The sequence below is a fragment of the Salvelinus fontinalis genome, chromosome 1, assembly GCF_029448725.1.
Source record: "Salvelinus fontinalis isolate EN_2023a chromosome 1, ASM2944872v1, whole genome shotgun sequence".
NCBI classification, from domain to species: Eukaryota; Metazoa; Chordata; class Actinopteri; order Salmoniformes; family Salmonidae; genus Salvelinus; species Salvelinus fontinalis.
The window spans coordinates 95,562,611-95,586,394 of NC_074665.1; the positions used below are offsets into that span (position 1 = coordinate 95,562,611).

At 47.1% G+C, this 23,784-nt stretch overlaps 1 protein-coding gene across 7 annotated transcripts in view; it reads left to right on the top strand.

Annotated features, from left to right (window-relative positions):
- Positions 1 to 17,598, top strand: part of sec31b (SEC31 homolog B, COPII coat complex component) — a 28,907-nt gene extending 11,309 nt beyond the window's left edge. For 3 of the 7 annotated variants that reach the window (XM_055936714.1, XM_055936724.1, XM_055936754.1), the window contains 10 exons: positions 84 to 229; positions 397 to 570; positions 1,340 to 1,525; positions 1,854 to 2,064; positions 4,842 to 5,261; positions 8,427 to 8,482; positions 8,829 to 9,014; positions 11,517 to 11,636; positions 11,786 to 11,857; positions 14,490 to 17,598. In XM_055936714.1, coding sequence (XP_055792689.1) covers positions 84 to 229; positions 397 to 570; positions 1,340 to 1,525; positions 1,854 to 2,064; positions 4,842 to 5,261; positions 8,427 to 8,482; positions 8,829 to 9,014; positions 11,517 to 11,636; positions 11,786 to 11,857; positions 14,490 to 14,669 — 1,751 coding nt within the window. In that variant the 3' untranslated portion in view covers positions 14,670 to 17,598. The other 4 variants (XR_008761059.1, XR_008761060.1, XR_008761061.1 and 1 more) reach the window with 4 other exon arrangements.
- Positions 17,599 to 23,784: the final 6,186 nt, after the last annotated feature.

Genomic DNA, 23,784 nt, shown 5'->3' on the forward strand with positions numbered 1-23,784 from the left:
TGTCTCTGTTACATCTTCTATCTAACCTCTACTACTCTCTCTCCCTCTCTTCCTTGCTCTCCCTCCCTCTCCTGGTACTGTAGAGACCCTGGGGTCGCGTCTGGAGGGGGAGAGGACAGAGAAACGCTGTCTGCAGGCATGTCTCTGTTACATTTGCTCTGGGAACATTGAAAAACTAGTGGAATGCTGGGCCCTGCAGAGGGACTGCTCATCTCCCCTGGTTTTAGAGGTAACAAATAGTTTATCTATATATTTATCCTTAATTTAACCATGGAAGTCACTTTTCCAAGTGAACCCTTAGTGTTATGATGTGATAACTGGCCACAGATACTATCTGTATTGACGTCGTAGGAACCAGGTAGTAAACGTTATGTCGTCTGTGTGATTGACCGCCAGGACTTGGTAGAGAAGATGATGGTTCTGCGTAAGTCTGTGGAGCGTCTGAGGAACAGCGAGGTGGTTGTACAGAGTCCTATCCTGGCTGACAAGCTGACTCACTATGCTGGTCTCCTAGCTTCACAAGGCAGCCTGGCTACAGCCCTGTCCTACCTGCCAGACTCCTCAGACCAGGTAAACACAACCTCCACTACTGTTCAGATACCTTATCAACTAGGACATGTTTAAACGTGTCATCATGCTTTACATTTACATTTACATTTAAGTCATTTCGCTGACGCTCTTATCCAGAGCGACTTACATTTAACCTTTTTTATTTTTATTTAACTAGGCAAGTCAGTTAAGAACAAACTCTTATTTTCAATGACGGCCTAGTGGGTTAACTGCCTTGTTCAGGGGCAGAACGACAGATTTGTACCTTGTCAGCTCGGGGATTTGAACTTGCAACCTTTCGGTTACTAGCCCAACGCTCTAACCACTAGGCTACCCTGCCGCCCCTTTAAAGACGCCATGTTTTCTCTCTCCTGGATTGTGTTCAGACCTGCATTTTAATATGGAAGTTGTGCTTCGTTGATCTTGCCTGGTGAAAGGGAACTAATGATGTAGTCCAGAAAGGGTATTTCCCACCATCTGTTACTCCAGAGGGCTGTACTGCAAAGCAGGATCAATGAGTTAGCCAGCTTACTTTGATAAACAACCAGAAATTACTACAGATTTTCTGGTTCGTTAACAAAGCTAAACGTCCATGTGTTCTTGGCTGTTGAGTCAATAAAACCATGCCCATTTCAAGTTTATTATGATAATATTTAGGCGAGTTAGCCGGCTAACTCCCTGGTTTATAATTTACCCCTCAGGCAGGCTGACGCATCAAACTGTTTGAAATATTTCAAGTACTATTATATCTGTGTTGTGGTTTTGTTCTGTGGTGTTTGTCTTCCTGCAGGCTTGCATCATGATGATGAGAGACCGGCTGTTCCACGCCCAGGGAGGGGGAGGAGCCGCGGGGGATCAACAGCCCCCACCGTTCCCTTACAACGTAGTCAGGGTGACGGGGGGCGACCCTGACCCCGCTCAGGCCCCTGCTGTCCCCGCCCAAGCACAACCACCAGCACAGACAACACAGACACCGGTATTTAGGAATTCATGCATTTTATTTGACACTTTTGCCTCAGACATGAGAATGCAACAGTACACACATAAAAATGATTGAGGATTATAAAACACAAAAGTAAACAGATGCATTTCCATTGATTTATACATTGATGAATCAAATCTCCACTTGAAGACATCGTAGCAGTTGCTAGAGTACATGTTGTGAAACATTAGCTTGGTGTATTGTTCTGCTCTCATGTATGTTTCTGTGGCTGCGTTCCATTCTACTTTTGAAGTCGTCCACTATAAAGGGAATAGGGTGCCGGTTCGGACGCCGGCTGTGTATAAATGATGTTTCTCTCCAGGGGCCCTACCAGCCTCCACTTCCTGTGATGCCAGTGGCTGGCCAGCCTCCTATGACTACAGTCTTCACTCCTCAAGCTGTTACTAACTCCAGAGGGCCACCTCCTCCTTCGTATGGTGGTCTGCCACCCTCCTCCCATGCTCCTCCACCTAGTGGGCTGCCACGTACAGGACTACGACCAGCCTACCCTCAACATCCTGCCACTGCCCCAGGTAGGCACTCGCCCTCCGTCGAGGAGGTAGGCACTCGCCCTCCGTCGAGGAGGTAGGCACTCGCCCTCCGTCGAGGAGGTAGGCACTCGCCCTCCGTCGAGGAGGTAGGCACTCGCCCTCCGTCGAGGAGGTAGGCACTCGCCCTCCGTCGAGGAGGTAGGCACTCGCCCTCCGTCGAGGAGGTAGGCACTCGCCCTCCGTCGAGGAGGTAGGCACTCGCCCTCCGTCGAGGAGGTAGGCACTCGCCCTCCGTCGAGGAGGTAGGCACTCGCCCTCCGTCGAGGAGGTAGGCACTCGCCCTCCGTCGAGGAGGTAGGCACTCGCCCTCCGTCGAGGAGGTAGGCACTCGCCCTCCGTCGAGGAGGTAGGCACTCGCCCTCCGTCGAGGAGGTAGGCACTCGCCCTCCGTCGAGGAGGTAGGCACTCGCCCTCCGTCGAGGAGGTAGGCACTCGCCCTCCGTCGAGGAGGTAGGCACTCGCCCTCCGTCGAGGAGGTAGGCACTCGCCCTCCGTCGAGGAGGTAGGCACTCGCCCTCCGTCGAGGAGGTAGGCACTCGCCCTCCGTCGAGGAGGTAGGCACTCGCCCTCCGTCGAGGAGGTAGGCACTCGCCCTCCGTCGAGGAGGTAGGCACTCGCCCTCCGTCGAGGAGGTAGGCACTCGCCCTCCGTCGAGGAGGTAGGCACTCGCCCTCCGTCGAGGAGGTAGGCACTCGCCCTCCGTCGAGGAGGTAGGCACTCGCCCTCCGTCGAGGAGGTAGGCACTCGCCCTCCGTCGAGGAGGTAGGCACTCGCCCTCCGTCGAGGAGGTAGGCACTCGCCCTCCGTCGAGGAGGTAGGCACTCGCCCTCCGTCGAGGAGGTAGGCACTCGCCCTCCGTCGAGGAGGTAGGCACTCGCCCTCCGTCGAGGAGGTAGGCACTCGCCCTCCGTCGAGGAGGTAGGCACTCGCCCTCCGTCGAGGAGGTAGGCACTCGCCCTCCGTCGAGGAGGTAGGCACTCGCCCTCCGTCGAGGAGGTAGGCACTCGCCCTCCGTCGAGGAGGTAGGCACTCGCCCTCCGTCGAGGAGGTAGGCACTCGCCCTCCGTCGAGGAGGTAGGCACTCGCCCTCCGTCGAGGAGGTAGGCACTCGCCCTCCGTCGAGGAGGTAGGCACTCGCCCTCCGTCGAGGAGGTAGGCACTCGCCCTCCGTCGAGGAGGTAGGCACTCGCCCTCCGTCGAGGAGGTAGGCACTCGCCCTCCGTCGAGGAGGTAGGCACTCGCCCTCCGTCGAGGAGGTAGGCACTCGCCCTCCGTCGAGGAGGTAGGCACTCGCCCTCCGTCGAGGAGGTAGGCACTCGCCCTCCGTCGAGGAGGTAGGCACTCGCCCTCCGTCCAGGAGGTAGGCACTCGCCCTCCGTCGAGGAGGTAGGCACTCGCCCTCCGTCCAGGAGGTAGGCACTCGCCCTCCGTCGAGGAGGTAGGCACTCGCCCTCCGTCCAGGAGGTAGGCACTCGCCCTCCGTCGAGGAGGTAGGCACTCGCCCTCCGTCGAGGAGGTAGGACTCGCCCTCCGTCGAGGAGGTAGGACTCGCCCTCCGTCGAGGAGGTAGGACTCGCCCTCCGTCGAGGAGGTAGGCACTCGCCCTCCGTCGAGGAGGTAGGCACTCGCCCTCCGTCGAGGAGGTAGGCACTCGCCCTCCGTCGAGGAGGTAGGCACTCGCCCTCCGTCGAGGAGGTAGGCACTCGCCCTCCGTCGAGGAGGTAGGCACTCGCCCTCCGTCGAGGAGGTAGGCCCTCGCCCTCCGTCGAGGAGGTAGGCCCTCGCCCTCCGTCGAGGAGGTAGGCCCTCGCCCTCCGTCGAGGAGGTAGGCCCTCGCCCTCCGTCGAGGAGGTAGGCCCTCGCCCTCCGTCGAGGAGGTAGGCCCTCGCCCTCCGTCGAGGAGGTAGGCCCTCGCCCTCCGTCGAGGAGGTAGGCCCTCGCCCTCCGTCGAGGAGGTAGGCCCTCGCCCTCCGTCGAGGAGGTAGGCCCTCGCCCTCCGTCGAGGAGGTAGGCCCTCGCCCTCCGTCGAGGAGGTAGGCCCTCGCCCTCCGTCGAGGAGGTAGGCCCTCGCCCTCCGTCGAGGAGGTAGGCCCTCGCCCTCCGTCGAGGAGGTAGGCCCTCGCCCTCCGTCGAGGAGGTAGGCCCTCGCCCTCCGTCGAGGAGGTAGGCCCTCGCCCTCCGTCGAGGAGGTAGGCCCTCGCCCTCCGTCGAGGAGGTAGGCCCTCGCCCTCCGTCGAGGAGGTAGGCCCTCGCCCTCCGTCGAGGAGGTAGGCCCTCGCCCTCCGTCGAGGAGGTAGGCCCTCGCCCTCCGTCGAGGAGGTAGGCCCTCGCCCTCCGTCGAGGAGGTAGGCCCTCGCCCTCCGTCGAGGAGGTAGGCCCTCGCCCTCCGTCGAGGAGGTAGGCCCTCGCCCTCCGTCCAGGGCCGTGTTCAGCAGCTGTCTGGAACTGACCCTGTGTTGTAGAATGCTTACTGACTTTATCTCGTTGTTTTTCTAGCCTGTGTTTTTGTTCTACCTTGTTATTTTTAGTGCTACATTGATATTGATTGCTGCATTGTTGGGTTTGGAAGCTTGTTAGAAAGGCATCTCACTGTACTTGTGTATGTGACATTTAAAACTTGAAACATGTTTGTTGTACATAATATATTTCTATCTGAACGTCATATACAAGCTGTGCCGTGCTGAACCAGGTACGACTCTGTCACCTCCCAGACACGACTCCAGACTGGTCTTGATGTAACATGTCTTCTGTCTGCTCAGGGTTCTCTCCACTCCAGCCATTCCAGCCACAACAGCAGCCCATGTCTGCAGGACTAGGTGGCCCCGGCCTCTCTGCCTTCCCTCCAGGACCTGCTATGCCAGGCTCCAACCTGTCTGGACCTCCCCTGCCTCCCTTCTCTGCCCCTGGCAGCCTCCCCACCATGCCCAGCCCAGGGCTACCTCCGTCAGGCTTCACCCCCACCTCGCTCCCTTCAGGCCCCATGCCACCCAGCTACCAGCAGCCTGGGGCCCCCGTCGGCATGTACCCACCAGGGGGGTCTCACCTTCACAGCCAGGGCCCACCTGCAGGTCCCCCCTCTGGTCCGTACCCTCCCCTGGGACCTGGGTACCCACAAGGAGGTCCTGGAGCCCCGGCCGTCAAGTCCTTCTCTGCTCCGTCGGTTGCTCCTCCTCCTACAGGTACTGACCATGATGCAAGTGGTGTGTTGCGTCCCAAATGCCATCCTATGTCTGATATAGTGCACTACTGTTGACCGGGGCTCGTACGGTCAGTAGGACCCTGACCGGGGCTCGTACGGTCAGTAGGACCCTACTGTTGACCTGGGCTCGTACGGTCAGTAGGACCCTACTGTTGACCGGGGCTCGTACGGTCAGTAGGACCCTACTGTTGACCGGGGCTCGTACGGTCAGTAGGACCCTACTGTTGACCGGGGCTCGTACGGTCAGTAGGACCCTACTGTTGACCGGGGCTCGTACGGTCAGTAGGACCCTACTGTTGACCGGGGCTCGTACGGTCAGTAGGACCCTACTGTTGACCGGGGCTCGTACGGTCAGTAGGACCCTACTGTTGACCGGGGCTCGTACGGTCAGTAGGACCCTACTGTTGACCGGGGCTCGTACGGTCAGTAGGACCCTACTGTTGACCGGGGCTCGTACGGCCAGTAGGACCCTGACCGGGGCTCGTACGGCCAGTAGGACCCTGACCGGGGCTCGTACGGCCAGTAGGACCCTGACCGGGGCTCGTACGGCCAGTAGGACCCTACTGTTGACCGGGGCTCGTACGGTCAGTAGGACGCTATAAAGGGAATGGGGTGTCATTTGGGACACAGGCGGATGGTGGATTCTTGTTTGACACTTGTCTCTCTTATAAATACTAAATCATGTGTAGTGAGATTTGAGAAGTGAATAACGTAATGTTAATTTATAAATGCTTTTGATTGAGCTGTCCCCCTTGTTTAACTTTCAGGGTACTTCCCTTGGCTGAGTACTCCCCTTGTTGACGATGATGAAGGTGACAGTGAGAGAGACAGACAGGGATAGGTTTGGATGTGGTGGGATAAGACTGTGTTAATGCAGACAGGGATAGGTTTGGATAAGACAGTGTTAATGCAGACAGGGATAGGTTTGGATGTGGTGGGATAAGACTGTTAATGCAGACAGGGATAGGTTTGGATAAGACTGTGTTAATGCAGACAGGGGTAGGTTTGGATAAGACTGTGTTAATGCAGACAGGGATAGGTTTGGATATGGTGGGATAAGACTGTTAATGCAGACAGGGATAGGTTTGGATAAGACTGTGTTAATGCAGACAGGGATGGGTTTGGGTAATACTGTGAATGCAGACAGGGATAGGTTGGGATACGACTGTTAATGGAGACAGGGATAGGTTTGGATATGGTGTGATAAGACTGTGTTAATGCAGACAGGGGGAGGTTTGGATATGGTGGGATAAGACTGTTAATGCAGACAGGGATAGGTTTGGATATGGTGGGATAAGACTGTGTTAATGCAGACAGGGATAGGTTTGGATAAGACTGTGTTAATGCAGACAGGGATAGTTTTGGATAAGACTGTTAATGCAGACAGGGATAGGTTTGGATAAGACAGGGATAGGTTTGGATAAAACTGTTAATGGAGACAGGGATAGGTTTGGATGTGGTGGGATAAGACTGTGTTAATGCAGACAGGGATAGGTTGGGATACGACTGTTAATGGAGACAGGGATAGGTTTGGATAAGACTTAATGGAGACAGGGATATGTTTGGATAAGACTGTTAATGGAGACAGGGATATGTTTGGATAGGTTGGGATAAGACAGGGATAGGTTGGGATAAGACTGTTAATGCAGACAGGGATATGGTGGGATAAGACTGTGTTAATGCAGACAGGGATAGGTTTGGATAGGTTGGGATAAGACAGGGATAGGGTGGGAAGAGACTGTTAATGCAGACAGGGATATTGTGGGATAAGACTGTGTTAATGCAGACAGGGATAGGTTGGGATAAGACTGTGTTAATGCAGACAGGGATAGTTTTGGATAAGACTGTTAATGCAGACAGGGATAGGTTTGGATAAGACAGGGATAGGTTTGGATAAAACTGTTAATGGAGACAGGGATAGGTTTGGATGTGGTGGGATAAGACTGTGTTAATGCAGACAGGGATAGGTTTGGATAAGACTGTGTTAATGCAGACAGGGATAGGTTTGGATGTGGTGGGATAAGACTGTGTTAATGCAGACAGGGATAGGTTGGGATAAGACAGGGATAGGTTGGGATAAGACTGTGTTAATGCAGACAGGGATAGGTTTGGATAAGACTGTTAATGCAGACAGGGATAGGTTTGGATAAGACAGGGATGGGTTTGGATAAGACAGGGATAGGTTTGGATAAGACAGGGATAGGTTTAGATAAGACAGGGATAGGTTTGGATAAGACTGTTAATGCAGACAGGGATAGGTTTGGATGAGACTGTTAATGCAGACAGGGATAGGTTGGGATAAGACTGTGTTAATGCAGACAGGGATAGGTTTGGATAAGACTGTTAATGCAGACAGGGATAGGTTTGGATAAGACAGGGATAGGTTTGGATAAGACAGGGATAGGTTTGGATAAGACAGGGATAGGTTTGGATAAGACAGGGATAGGTTTGGATAAGACTGTTAATGCAGACAGGGATAGGTTTGGATGAGACTGTTAATGCAGACAGGGATAGGTTGGGATAAGACTGAATGCAGACATGGATAGGTTGGGATAAGACAGGAATAGGTTTGGATAAGACTGTTAATGCAGACGTAGAAAGGTGTTTGCTTGTGCCGTCACATGATTTTACAGCAACATGTTGAACCGGTCTTTGATTTATAACAAACAATGTAACGATGTAGTGAATTAATCCATGCTAAATCACTGTTGTTGGTGATTTACATTTACTATTTTAATACCTAAGTATCTGTTTTTTAAGTTTATGATATTTGAGTACTAAAAAATGTCAATTTACCACAGTATTAGGCTATGCCAAGTAGTGAAAATAATGCAACAACAATAATGTGTTATTATTGTCAGTCCGTGTGTCCAATCTAACTGCACTGTGATGCTGCCTGGCCGTGGCCTGCTGTCTGAAGTGACCTGCTGCCTGGCCGTGGCCTGCTGTCTGAAGTGACCTGCTGCCTGGCCGTGGCCTGCTGTCTGAAGTGACCTGCTGCCTGGCCGTGGCCTGCTGTCTGAAGTGACCTGCTGCCTGGCCGTGGCCCGCTGTCTGTTGAAGTGACATGGCTTTGGCTGCTGTCTGGATTCTTAAAAAGCCACAAGTGTCTTGTAGCTGACTATTCATCTTTCACTATCTATAGGACAAGATGGCTGGAATGACCCACCAGCAGTACGAGGGGGTTCTAGGAAGAAAAAGGTATCTCCACTGGATAAATGACCTTCATACCGGATTCCCCATCCTCTCTGATAACATGGACTAGCTCAGACTGGAGAAATGTGGACCAGTTTCAATTTGTCCAACCCAGTCCAGGACCAGTAGACCATCTTGATAATGTTAATATCTACAATCTTAGTTGTATGTAAACCAGTATTCAGTGAATCTATGTTCTCCAGATGTTGGAGACTGTCTTTGGTATTTCAGTACTTTCACGTGTTTAAACATGCATTAAGATCTTAGCTGTATATTAACCAGTATAAGGTGAAGGTTTTATGTCTGTAAGAAACCTGCTAGTGTGTGAATCTGTGTTCTGTCCGTGTCTCAGGTTGCCCCAGACAACTACACCCCTCCTGCTCCCATCACCGCCCCTGTTATGGGGGGTTACCCCATGGAGGGCCATCATCAGCCCCAAGGACAGCAGGGCCACGACCCCAGTCGCACCCAGCAGGGCCACGACCCCAGCCGCACGCAGCAGTTCCCCCCAGGGGCCCCTCAGGAGCCCAGCGTACAGGTCAGTGACAACCTTGTCTCAAGCCCTTCTGTGTTTCTCCATGCCCAGTTCTGGAGCCAGAATACAGTGGGATTTCTGGTAGCATGAGACTAGTGCCAACCTAACCCAGTACCATTTACTTTCTTATTAAAGGCCTGGCAGCCTGACCTCTAACCCCTAAAGTCAGGATACCATTTACTTTCTCTAACCCCTAAGGGTCAGGATACCAATTACTTATAGGTAGGCAGATCACTAACCCCTAAGGGTCAGGATACCAATTACTTATAGGTAGGCAGACCTCTAACCCCTAAAGTCAGGATACCAGTTACTGATAGGTAGGCCGACCTCTAAGCCCTAAAGTCAGGATACCAGTTACTTATAGGTAGGCCGACCTCTAAGCCCTAAAGTCAGGATACCAATTACTTATAGGTTATACTCTTGTGAATTCATGAATGGTTTTTACTAGATTACTTGTAGTTTTTCATGTTGTCTGTCTGTCTGTAATTTTTTGTAATGACTTGGTGCTGGCTATCTTGGCCAGGACGCTCTTGAAAAAGAGATTTTAAATCTCAATGAGGCCTTCCTGGTTAAATAAATAAAATAAATAGGTAGGCAGACCTCTAAGCCCTAAAGTCAGGATACCAGTTACTTATAGGTAGGCCGACCTCTAACCCCTAAAGTCAGGATACCAGTTACTTATAGGTAGGCCGACCTCTAACCCCTAAAGTCAGGATACCAGTTACTTATAGGTAGGCCGACCTCTAACCCCTAATGTCAGGATACCAGTTACTTATAGGTAGGCCGACCTCTAACCCCTAATGTCAGGATACCAGTTACTTATAGGTAGGCAGACCTCTAACCCCTAAAGTCAGGATACCAGTTACTTATAGGTAGGCCGACCTCTAACCCCTAAAGTCAGGATACCAGTTACTTATAGGTAGGCCGACCTCTAACCCCTAAAGTCAGGATACCAGTTACTTATAGGTAGGCCGACCTCTAACCCCTAAAGTCAGGATACCAGTTACTTATAGGTAGGCAGACCTCTAACCCCTAAATTCAGGATACCAGTTACTTATAGGTAGGCCGACCTCTAACCCCTAAAGTCAGGATACCAGTTACTTATAGGTAGGCAGACCTCTAACCCCTAAATTCAGGATACCAGTTACTTATAGGTAGGCCGACCTCTAACCCCTAAAGTCAGGATACCAGTTACTTATAGGTAGGCCGACCTCTAACCCCTAAAGTCAGGATACCAGTTACTTATAGGTAGGCCGACCTCTAACCCCTAAAGTCAGGATACCAGTTACTTATAGGTAGGCAGACCTCTAACCCCTAAAGTCAGGATACCAGTTACTTATAGGTAGGCCAACCTCTAACCCCTAAAGTCAGGATACCAGTTACTTATAGGTAGGCCGACCTCTAACCCCTAAAGTCAGGATACCAGTTACTTATAGGTAGGCAGACCTCTAACCCCTAAAGTCAGGATACCAGTTACTTATAGGTAGGCCGACCTCTAACCCCTAAAGTCAGGATACCAGTTACTTATAGGTAGGCCGACCTCTAACCCCTAATGTCAGGATACCAGTTACTTATAGGTAGGCCGACCTCTAAGCCCTAAAGTCAGGATACCAGTTACTTATAGGTAGGCCGACCTCTAACCCCTAAAGTCAGGATACCAGCTACTTAGAGGTAGGCCGACCTCTAACCCCTAAAGTCAGTATACCAGTTACTTATAGGTAGGCAGACCTCTAACCCCTAAAGTCAGGATACCAGTTACTTATAGGTAGGCCGACCTCTAACCCCTAAAGTCAGGATACCAGTTACTTATAGGTAGGCCGACCTCTAACCCCTAAAGTCAGGATACCAGTTACTTATAGGTAGGCAGACCTCTAACCCCTAAATTCAGGATACCAGTTACTTATAGGTAGGCCGACCTCTAACCCCTAAAGTCAGGATACCAGTTACTTATAGGTAGGCCGACCTCTAACCCCTAAAGTCAGGATACCAGTTACTTATAGGTAGGCCGACCTCTAACCCCTAAAGTCAGGATACCAGTTACTTATAGGTAGGCAGACCTCTAACCCCTAAAGTCAGGATACCAGTTACTTATAGGTAGGCCAACCTCTAACCCCTAAAGTCAGGATACCAGTTACTTATAGGTAGGCCGACCTCTAACCCCTAAAGTCAGGATACCAGTTACTTATAGGTAGGCAGACCTCTAACCCCTAAAGTCAGGATACCAGTTACTTATAGGTAGGCCGACCTCTAACCCCTAAAGTCAGGATACCAGTTACTTATAGGTAGGCCGACCTCTAACCCCTAATGTCAGGATACCAGTTACTTATAGGTAGGCCGACCTCTAAGCCCTAAAGTCAGGATACCAGTTACTTATAGGTAGGCCGACCTCTAACCCCTAAAGTCAGGATACCAGTTACTTATAGGTAGGCCGACCTCTAACCCCTAAAGTCAGGATACCAGTTACTTATAGGTAGGCAGACCTCTAAGCCCTGTGTGTCCCTTCAGCTCCTCCAGGCGCTGCCGGCTGAGAGGGTGGAGCAGAGAGAGATCCCTGCAGAGCACATGGTCCTCAAGCAGACCTTCGACAGCCTGGTTCAACGCTGCCAGCTAGCCGCACAAGACCCAGTAAGTCTTTACACAGGACAGTAGTATCAGCTCTTGTGATTCAAAAGACAGAATTTCTACCCATTTATCTGCATAAGACACACAGAGCCATTCTGAAGGTGCTGCTGTTGGAGTCTGACATCCTAATATTCTATATATTTCTTTCTCAGCAAACAAAAAGAAAACTTGACGATGCATTGAAACGCCTTGGTTACCTGTATGACAAGCTGAGAGAGCAAACGGTGAGTACATGTAGCAGATACTCTACCACGGGGCCCAGCCTTAGAGTTCACAAATCTGCTGTTTCAAAACACACACCTTCAAAATCTGCTTTTTAAACCATTTCACCTGCGTTTTATATTCAAAGTCAGCTGAGTTTTTTTTGTGGCTTCAATAGAGTGATCAGGGATAGTTATAGTTAGCTATAGTTTTCCTTCACAGAAAATACATTAGTGCAACACATTCTGGCAGAAAAATAGCTTCATTTTCATCAGATGACAACAAAAGTGGAACGCCATTTGGCTGGCAGCCACACAAGTAAATGAGTTTACAATTAAAAAGCACTGTCTTTTTTTGCTAAAACCGATGCATGGGCATCATATTTCTGTTTAGCTTAGAAAGAATGTAGCCAGCTACATTTCCCAATGTTTTGCTTGAAGTTAATCTTGTATTTTACCAGAGAAAAGTTGGCTACACTGGTAAAAAGTGGAAAGTAGCTCCACATCAGTCAGAGCGCTATCGGCTGATAGATCGCCGTTCCTGAATTCTCATCCGAGTGGAGAAGGGCAACTGAAGCACAAAATGAGTCTGATGCCGAGCAGAAATTACAATACGAAGCGTTTTACATTTGCTGTACAAAACACAGCAAGATATTTCTTATTTGTTTTATCTTTTTTCCTGCGTGAAAATCACACCATTTTGTATTAACGCGACTCCTGTACCATGATGTCATTTTAACCCAGTCAAGTTACTCCACTACATAACAGGCCCAGTCAAGTTACTCCACTACATAACAGACCCAGTCAAGTTACTCCACTACATAACAGGCCCAGTCAAGTTACTCCACTACATAACAGACCCAGTCATGTTACTCCACTACATAACATACCCAGTCAAGTTACTCCACTACATAACATACCCAGTCAAGTTACTCCACTACATAACAGACCCAGTCAAGTTACTCCACTACATAACAGACCCAGTCATGTTACTCCACTACATAACATACCCAGTCAAGTTACTCCACTACATAACAGACCCAGTCAAGTTACTCCACTACATAACAGACCCAGTCATGTTACTCCACTACATAACATACCCAGTCAAGTTACTCCACTACATAACATACCCAGTCAAGTTACTCCACTACATAACAGACCCAGTCATGTTACTCCACTACATAACATACCCAGTCAAGTTACTCCACTACATAACATACCCAGTCAAGTTACTCCACTACATAACAGACCCAGTCAAGTTACTCCACTACATAACAGACCCAGTCATGTTACTCCACTACATAACAGACCCAGTCAAGTTACTCCACTACATAACAGACCCAGTCAAGTTATGTAGTGGAGTAACAGACCCAGTCAAGTTACTCCACTACATAACAGACCCAGTCAAGTTATGTAGTGGAGTAACAGACCCAGTCAAGTTACTCCACTACATAACAGACCCAGTCAAGTTATGTAGTGGAGTAACAGACCCAGTCAAGTTACTCCACTACATAACAGACCCAGTCAAGTTACTCCACTACATAACAGACCCAGTCAAGTTATGTAGTGGAGTAACAGACCCAGTCAAGTTACTCCACTACATAACAGACCCAGTCAAGTTATGTAGTGGAGTAACAGACCCAGTCAAGTTACTCCACTACATAACAGACCCAGTCACGTTACTCCACTACATAACAGACCCAGTCAAGTTACTCCACTACATAACAGGCCCAGTCAAGTTACTCCACTACATAACAGACCCAGTCATGTTACTCCACTACATAACATACCCAGTCAAGTTACTCCACTACATAACAGACCCAGTCAAGTTACTCCACTACATAACAGACCCAGTCAAGTTACTCCACTACATAACAGACCCAGTCAAGTTACTCCACTACATAACAGACCCAGTCAAGTTATGTAGTGGAGTAACAGACCCAGTCAAGTTACTCCACTACATAACAGACCCAGTCAAGTTATGTAGTGGAGTAACAGACCCAGTCAAGTTACTCCACTACATAACAGACCCAGTCAAGTTACTCCACTACATAACAGACCCAGTCAAGTTATGTAGTGGAGTAACAGACCCAGTCAAGTTACTCCACTACATAACAGACCCAGTCAAGTTATGTAGTGGAGTAACAGACCCAGTCAAGTTACTCCACTACATAACAGACCCAGTCACGTTACTCCACTACATAACAGACCCAGTCAAGTTACTCCACTACATAACAGACCCAGTCAAGTTATGTAGTGGAGTAACAGACCCAGTCAAGTTACTCCACTACATAACAGACCCAGTCAAGTTATGTAGTGGAGTAACAGACCCAGTCAAGTTACTCCACTACATAACAGACCCAGTCAAGTTATGTAGTGGAGTAACAGACCCAGTCAAGTTACTCCACTACATAACAGACCCAGTCAAGTTATGTAGTGGAGTAACAGACCCAGTCAAGTTACTCCACTACATAACAGACCCAGTCACGTTACTCCACTACATAACAGACCCAGTCAAGTTACTCCACTACATAACAGACCCAGTCAAGTTACTCCACTACATAACAGACCCAGTCAAGTTACTCCACTACATAACAGATTGTAAAGGAAATGTGTACATGCCTATAGTAACTTAAATTCTCCCCTCATCCTGTAGCTGTCTAACAACATCCTGGGGGGTTTACATGAGATCAGCCGCTGTGTGGCGGGCAAGAACTACCAGCGTGGCCTAGAGGTCCACACTGCTGTGGTCACCAGCAGCAACTTCAGCGAGATCCAAGCCTTCATGCCCATCCTCAAAGTGGTCATGACCATCGCCAACAAGCTGGGCGTTTGACCACTGATCCCACACCAAGGCTTCTAGAATAAACCTCATTTCCTATCATGCTCTACTTTTGAACAGATCCTATGGGCTCTTTACAGGCCCTGTGGGATCTGAGGGCACCGAGGGCCCTATGATCTATGAAGGGCCCTCGAGGGCTCTATGAGGGCCCCGAGGGCTCTTGTCAAAAGTAGTGCCCTATATAGGGAGTAGAGTGCCATTTGGAACACTCCAAAACACACCAAGATAAAATAGCCTTCAGTGTTATCATATGGGTGGATCACAATGTTATAGATTAGATATTTATTTCTCTTTCAGCTGTTGAAATGTGCTTTGATAAAAAAACATGATTGTAGATGTGTGGTTTTCGCTTGACTAAAGCCGACTGATTGAAAGGTTTCTGACTTGGCTGATGAGAGGTGTTCTTCTCTCTGAGAAGATGAGTTACTGTGGTGGTTTATCAACAGCAAAACACCCAATATTATTAAACAAGTTGAGTCCTTTAGCTTTTTGATGGGAAGATACCTGATGTTAAATATATATATATGGGGGTTACTGATGTGGGATGATGTAGATGGCTGAGGATTTAAATGTCATGTGTTTGAGAGTGGAGAAAGATACGCCATGTCTCTGAACAATGTGGGCTTGGATTCTTTGGCTGTCAGTGGGATGTGTTACCATGTTTATAACTACTGAGGGAAGACTTGGGAGAGCGAGGTTGTGTTATCCACCTTCCTACCTCATCTTTCCTTAACAAACCACACAACGTCCAGCTGCTTTTAGAATAGTTAAGAAGAGTGAATGAGTTATATACACTCTTGTTATACATACTGTACCACAGTGCTGATATTGGTACTTGTTCACTGACAGACCAGTGTGTTCTACATACCAGTGTGTTCTACATACCAGTGTGTTCTACATACCAGTGTGTTCTACAGACTAGTGTGTTCTACAGACTAGTGTGTTCTACAGACTAGTGTGTTCTACAGACTAGTGTGTTCTACAGACCGGTGTGTTCTACAGGCCGGTGTGTTCTACAGGCCGGTGTGTTCTACAGGCCGGTGTGTTCTACAGGCCGGTGTGTTCTACAGGCCGGTGTGTTCTACAGGCCGGTGTGTTCTACAGGCCGGTGTGTTCTACAGGCCGGTGTGCCATCTCTTAGTTTGTTACGTTTTCAGACCAAAGCACTGCAACAACTAGCTCTGATCCAGGGTGTTACGTGCAGCTTGTTGACTCAGAGCTGTGTCAGCACCTGCACATTACGCCCTGGTCCAGAGCTATGCAACAACAGAATGTAGTTTGATGATTCTTGTGGTGTTGCTGGATTTTTATAGTCAGTCCTCGTTAGTCACTATAGAGTGGCCCACTGCTGTCAGCTAGCTTGTGTGATTGAGAACTGTGTGTGTCCTGGTTGTTGGCTTTGCCCCCTGTTTATAGTGTGCTGGCGTCTGTTGTGTTTAAACTGTAATAACCACACCACTAAACAGCTTTGGTGTGGTTACACTTGACATTTCATGCTGATTTGAAGAACGTGGCAGTTATCGACTGAAATATGATTTATGGCAAAGAAACTCATGAATAATTCTCTTGAAATATTTTTGTGAATTGGAAGTGGTGCGTAAGCTACACTCCCCCTATTTTTTGTTGTTGTGTACGATTTCCCTGTTTAATAAAGAATTAGTATTTCCCCGTTTTTAATAATGAATTAGTAATTCCCTGTGTTTAATAAGGAATTAGCTATTCCCCCTGTTTAATAAGGAATTTAGACATTTCTTATTTGACCTGTTGCATCCTATATTTAGTTTCTAATTGTGCATCGCCATAGAAACGACCTTCTCACGCCACCTTGTTCTTTTTCGGGAGGGGGTTTGTGCCCAAACAATGATCACACCAAAGCTGATCCATTCTAGTGATCACACCAAAGCTGATCCATTCTATTGTTTTGTTCTCATTGGGAGAGGCCTATGATTACTTATGTACTAAATATGAGTCTAGATCTAATGTGCTAATTCAAATTAAATGTTTGAGAGCTGGAGCAGTGGAAACGCGTTCTCGAGTGATGAATCACGCTTCACCATCTGGCAGTCCAACGGACAAATCTGTGTTTTGTCGGATACCATGGAGAACGCTACTTGCCCGACTGCATAGTGCCAACTGTAAAGTTTGGTGGAGGAGGAATAATGGTCTGGGGCTGTTCTTCATGGTTCGGGCTAGACCCCTTAGTTCCAGTGAAGGGAAATCTTAATGCTACAGCATACAATGACATTCTAGATGATTCTGTGCTTCCAACTTTGTGGCAACAGTTTGGGGAAGGCCCTTTCCTGTTTCAGCATGACAATGCCCCTGTGCACAAAGCGAGGTCCATATAGAAATGGTTTGTCAAGATCGGTGTGGAGGAACTTGACTGGCCTGCAGAGCCCTGACCTCAACTCCATTGAACACCTTTGGGATGAGTTGGAACGCCGACCTCGAACCAGGCCCAACATCAGTGCCCGACCTCAATAAAGCTCTTGTGGCTGAATGGAAGCATGTCCCCGTATTAATATTCCAACATCTAGTGGAAAGCCTTCCCAGAAGAGTGGAGGCTGTTATAGCAGCAAAGGGGGGGGACCAACTCCATATTAATGCCCATGATTTTGCAATGAGATGTTCAACAAGCGGGTGTCTACATACTTTTGGTAATGTAATTTACTATCTGATGTGCTATGTTAAACCCTGTTGTGATTTAGTTTAATTCTGTACTATAGGTTGGTTGAAGATATGTCAGTAAAACAGGTTGGCCAGAGAGAGCAAACAGAGAACATCATGTGGCAGCAGAAGGCATTGAAGTACCTCACCCAGTGCTCATTATTTGTTGCACAAATATTTATACAATCCATTGATGCTTACATTGCCATCTTTTGCTGTATATATTTTTGTTTTGAAATAAAAACATTTGAATTCAGACTTGTATAAATAAGCAAATGTGTCAATGTTTAGTGCAGAAAGTGTATAAAGGGATGATTGTGTTAGGGTGATTCTTCAGCAGAGTAATGTACATGTGGGTCTACAGGAGAGAAGGGGAATGAATTAATGAATGGCACGAGAGACTTAACAACAGCAGTTCAGGCTGAACTGAACTGAGTGGTGAGTATGGACCAACAGCATGGAACCAACCAGTGTGGAACCGACTGGTGTGGAACCTGGCAGTGTGAGCTTAACATATAAGGAATACCTTTTTGTTAAATTTTATTTTTTTATAAAATCCCCAAAATTGACCTGAGGACATAGAAATGCCCGTAGTTGCAGAATCACCCAATTACGAGACAGTGATACTATGAATGTTCGGACTTGTCATGTTGTGTCTTGCCAGGTAGGTGACGCCAAAACTCAGCTATAGCCATACAACAAAGCTGGAGGATTTAAGGTGGGAACACGTCACCCCACTATCAAAGATTTCTATAACTAACCCAAGATATACCACAGCCTGTCCTTTCCAATGGGAGCAAATGAATCATAGTGGGCAGAACACGGAAGAAGGTGGGCAGAGCCAAGCTTGAGCTAGTGAGATCCTATTGCCGTGTTCTAGAGTTTATTTGCATATTTCTGTTAAGGGAACGCCTACTCTGAAGTGTACGTGTACAATAACAAAATTCGCCCTTGCACTCCTAAACAACGGCATTTTTAAAACATTTGGCAAAGGGTAAAATCTACAAAACATCTAATATGTTTGTTACAGACTCTAGTTTTGGAAACAGAAAACCGTATGGAGATCAAATGTTTCATCGATGAGAAAATGTGCAGATTGTAGGACAAAATCCATCTGGCTCCATCTTCTCCCACAGCCGGCTATTGGGGTTCCTCTCATCACCATATTTGGTAATGAGTGGAAACGCCAACCGGTTTCTTCACATTTATACAGCCAGTGAAATATCTGGCTCATTGTTCCATCTGTGCCACTATCATCCAAGGGGAATGTAAATGATAGGTACGGTTCGGTTTAGGGTAGGGACGTCCCAATGAGCTCATATAGGAATGACCGGAAATTATAAATTGGATATATATATATTTTTTTTACATCAGACGTGATGCCTTGCTAAGGTTTTCACTCACTTTGCAGTCATGTCGTAGGATTGGTCAGAGGGGAACACATGTTGAAGAACTGCTGCTGATTGGTTGTGTTGAATCAGACGACGTTAACTGTTGTGCGGGTGATTTTACCAGGTGAACCGCCCTAGTGCCATTATGACCTAAAGTAACCTCTTCTTGACAAGGTGATGTAACCATAACCTCCATCAAACACAATGCATATGTAATTATCCTAGATTCACCAATGGGAAATGAACACAGTTTTATTGTGTTGGTGGGGTGTGTCAGAGTCATATGGTTATATCCCAAATGGCTCCATATTCCCTATATAGTGCACTACTTTTGAATAGAGGGCCCTGGTCAAGTTAAGCACTATATCGGCAATAGAGTGCCATTTGGGAAGCATCATATATCTCCATTCATAGTCCTACCCAGACATGATTCCTAGAGCTCTAGCCAGCTTTGCATTTTAGGGAACCCTTCACTTGCAATTTACTGAGAGCTTTGGCCTCAAAGACAAAGCTAGCACAGCCATGGATCTGTTTAGTAATAAAATAAAAATGTATTTGCGCCGAATACAACAGGTGTAGACCTTGCCGTGAAATGCTTACTTGCTAGCCTAGTGGTTAGAGCATTGTGCCAGTAACCAAAAGGTTGCTGTATCGAAGTCCCGAGCTGACCAGGTAAAAATCTGTTGTTCTGCCCCTGAGCAAGGCAGTTAACCCACTGTTCCCCACTGGCGCCGAAGATGTGGATGTCGATTATGGCAGCCCCCCCGCACCTCTCTGATTCAGAGGGGTTGGGTTAAATGTGGAACCCACATTTCAGTTGAATGCATTCAGTTGTACGACTGACTAGGTCTCCCCCAATCCAGTTGAATAATAAGCCTACTCCAGTGCTTGACTTGGGATGAAAGAAGTGCAGCAGCTGTCTTTTTCCAAGTTGGTTCATTTGTTGTTGTTTTTTTTCAACTAAATTCACAAATTAAATGATGCTGTAGAGACCTTAGATTATTCACTGTTAAGGGTTCATACACATTTTCCATGACTTAACCACATTACCATTACTATTATTTAATGAAAAAGTTACCATTATTGACTCTGGAAGACTGCGGTGTCTTATCCCATGTAGACCGTTGTGCCATTGATCAAGGCACTTAACCTCCACAAAGTAGAACTGTACTCTTAGTCACATGTGGTCAACCCTCCATTTGGAGAGCTCCTGGGTGTCCAGGCTTGGCTTTTGATCTATCTCTGAAACACCCAAGTCTGCTTATCAAGGTCCTGTTGAGCAGCTGATTTTTAGGCTACAATGTGGTTAGACCAGGGCTTGAACAAAAGCCTGCACACCCAGTAGCTATCCTGCGGTGGTGCAAAGTACTTAAGTAAAAAAAATACTTTAAAGTACTACTTAAGTTGTTTTTTGGGGGTGTCTGTACTTTACTATTTATATTTTTTATAACTTTTACTTTACAAAATTCCTAAAGAAAATTATGTACTTTTTACTCCATACATTTTCCCTGACACCCAAAAGTACTCGTTACATTTTAAATGCTTAGCAGGATAGAAAATGGTCCAATTCGCACACTTATCAAGAGAACATCCCTGGTCATCCCTACTGCCTCTGATCTGGTGGACTCACTAAACACAAATGCTTTGTTTTTAAATGATGTCTGAGTGTTGGCGTTTGACCCTGGCTGTATATAAGAAATTTCTATAAAGAATTTTGTATTATTGGTACTTTTACTTTTGATACTTAAGTATATTTTAGCAATTACATTCACTTTTGATACTTAAGTATATTTAAAAATACTTTTAGACTTTTACTCAAGTAGTATTTTACTGGGTGACTTTCACTTTTACTTGAGTCATTTTCTATTAAGGTATCTTGACTTTTACTCAAGTATGAGAATTGAGTACTTTTTCCACCACTGCATCCTGGAGGATGGTTGCCACCCTTGATATAAAATATTGCAACATTACAACCAAATACTTTTGTTTGTTTCAATGAATCAGGGATCAGATGGATAGGGTAGGATACTTCAAAGCAAGGTATCTAAAGCCTTGTTCTTGCAGGCCTTAATGCTCAAATCAGTTTTGTTTTTCAAATCCGTTTTGGACTACTGACTGTCCAAACAGCGTGGCCAAATCGGATTTGTGTGTGTTCAGACAGCAGTCATTTGCAGACAAGGCTACCCTAGTCGTCATAGTAACAACAGGTGTATGCCATAGTGGTGTAGGCTGATTGGTGGTGGTGCTTGTGCTTCCTATCCCTCAGACGTCATGTAGCAAGCTAAGATTATGCAAATAAATAGGATTTGAGTCACTACAAACTGCCAATGTGAACACGGCTTAACTGTTTCTATTTAAGGCTCAAATATTCATATTTGATATCTATGCACAGCATAGGAAGCTGCTGAGGGGAGAACGGATCATAATAATGACAGGAACGGAGAAAATGGAATGGCATCGAACACCTGGAAATCATGGAAACCATGTATTTGATGTGTTTGATACCATTCCATTGATTCCACTCCAGTCATTACCATGAGCCTGTTCTCCCCAGTTAGGGTACCACCAATCTCCTGTGATGCACAGCAAGTCATTTGTCAATTCTTACCATTTTTGTTGTCGCAATTACACGGCTACGGTTTAATAGAGGGTAATCCCAGTTTTCCAACGGTGCAGATTTATTTAGGCTAGTGCCGGTGGAAAGTTGACAACGACATTAATGCTTAGTTATAATTAACTAGCGAGATAACTGCTACACGTTGTTTTGAATCTACACTGAACAAAAATATGAATGTGTAACGGATGTGAAATGGCTAGCTAGTTAGCGGTGGTGCGCGCTAATAGCCTTTCAATCGGTGACGTCACTTGCTCTGAGACCTTGAAGTAGTGGTTCCCCTTGCTCTGCCACGGCCCTTGCAGAGCAAGGGGAACCACTACTTCAAGGTCTCAGAGCAAGTGACGTCACCGATTGAAAGGCTATTAGCGCGCACCACCGCTAACGAGCTAGCCATTTCACATCCGTTACAAATGCAACATGTAAAGTGTTGGTCCCATGTTTCATGAGCTGAAATAAAAGATCCCAGAAATGTTCCATATGCACAAACATATTATTTCTCTAAAATTTTGTGCACAAATTTGTTTACATCCCCGTTAGTGAGCATTTAACCATTGCCAAGATAATCTATCCACATGACAGGTCTGGCATATCAAGAAGCTGATTAAACAGTAAGATCATTGCACAGGTGAACCTTGTGCTGGGGACAATAAAAGGCCACTCTAAAATGTGCAGTTTTGTCACACAACACAATGTCACAGATGTCTCAAGTTTTGAGGGAGTGTACAATTGGCATGCTGACTGCAGGAATGTTCACCAGAGCTGTTGCCAGAGAATCTAATGTTCTCTACCATAAGCTGCCTCCAGAATTTGGCAGTACGTCCAACTGGCCTCATAACCGCAGACCATGTGTAACCACGCCAGCCCAGGACCTCCACATTCGGCTTCTTCACCTGCGGGATCGTCTGAGACCAGCCACCCGGACAGCTGAGGAAACTGTGGGTTTGCACAACCGAAAAATGTCTGCACAAACTGTCAGAAACCGTCTCAGGGAAGCTCATCTGTGTGCTCGTCGTCCTCACCAGGGTCTTGACCTGACTGCAGTTCGGTGTCATAACTGACTTCACAGGGCAAAATGCTGTGCATAATGGATGAATCCCAGTTTCAACTGTACCGGGCAGATGTCAGACAACGTTTAGGGTGTCGTGTGGGCGAGCCGTTTGCTGATGTCAACGTTGTGAACACAGTGCACAATGGTTGTGGTAGGGTTATGGTATGGGCATGCATAAACTGTGGACAACGAACACAATTGCATTTTATCGATGGCAATTTGAATGGACACAGATAACGTGACGCGATCCTGAGGTCCATTGGCGTGCCATTCTTCTGCCGCCATCACCTCATGTTTCAGCATGATTATGCACGGCCCCATGTCACACGGATCTTTACACAATTCTTAGAAGCTGAAAATGTGTTTGTTCTTCCATAGCCTGCATTCTCACCAGACTTGTCACCCATTGAGCATGTTTGGGATGCTCTGGATCTATGTGTACAATAGCGTGTTCCAGGTCCCGCCAATATCCAGCAACTTTGCACAGCCATTAAAGAGGAGTGGGACAACATTCCACAGTCCACAATCAACAGCCTGATCAACTCCATGAGAATGAGATTCTTTACTTTATTTCTTTACTTACCTACGCACACACACACACACACACACACACCTTTTTTTCACACTATTTGTTAGAGCCTGTAAGTAAGCATTTCACTGTAAGGTCTACCTACACCTGTTGTATTCGGCGCACGTGACAAATACATTTTGATTTGATTTGAGATGTGTCTTGCTGCATTAGGTAAATGGTAGTCACACCAGATACAGGGGGCACAACTTTGGTTTTAGAAGTGGGGGGGACATACAGTTTAAGTCGGAAGTTTACATACACCTCAGCCAAATACATTTCAAATCAGTTTTTCACAATTCCTGACATTTAATCCTAGTAAAAATTCCCTGTCTTACGTCAGTTAGGATCACCACTTTATTTTAAGAACGTGAAATGTCAGAATAATAGAAGAGAGAATGATTTATTTCAGCTTTATTTCTTTCATCACATTCCCAGTGGGTCAGAAGTTTACATACACTCAATTAGTATTTGGTTGCATTGCCTTTAAATTGGTTAACTTGGGTCAAATGTTTCAGGTAGCCTTCCACAAGCTTCCAACAATAACTTGGGTGAATTTTGGCCCATTCCTCCTGACAGAACTGGTGTAACGGAGTCAGGTTTGTAGGCCTCCTTGCTCGCACACCCTTTTTCAGGTCTGCCCACAAATTTTCTATAGGATTGAGGTCAGGGCTTTGTGATGGCCACTCCAATACCTTGACTTTGTTGTCCATTTTGCCACAACTTTGGAAGTATGCTTGGGGTCATTGTCCATTTGGAAGATCCATTTGCGACCAAGCTTTAACTTCATGACTGATGTCTTGAGATGTTACTTCAAT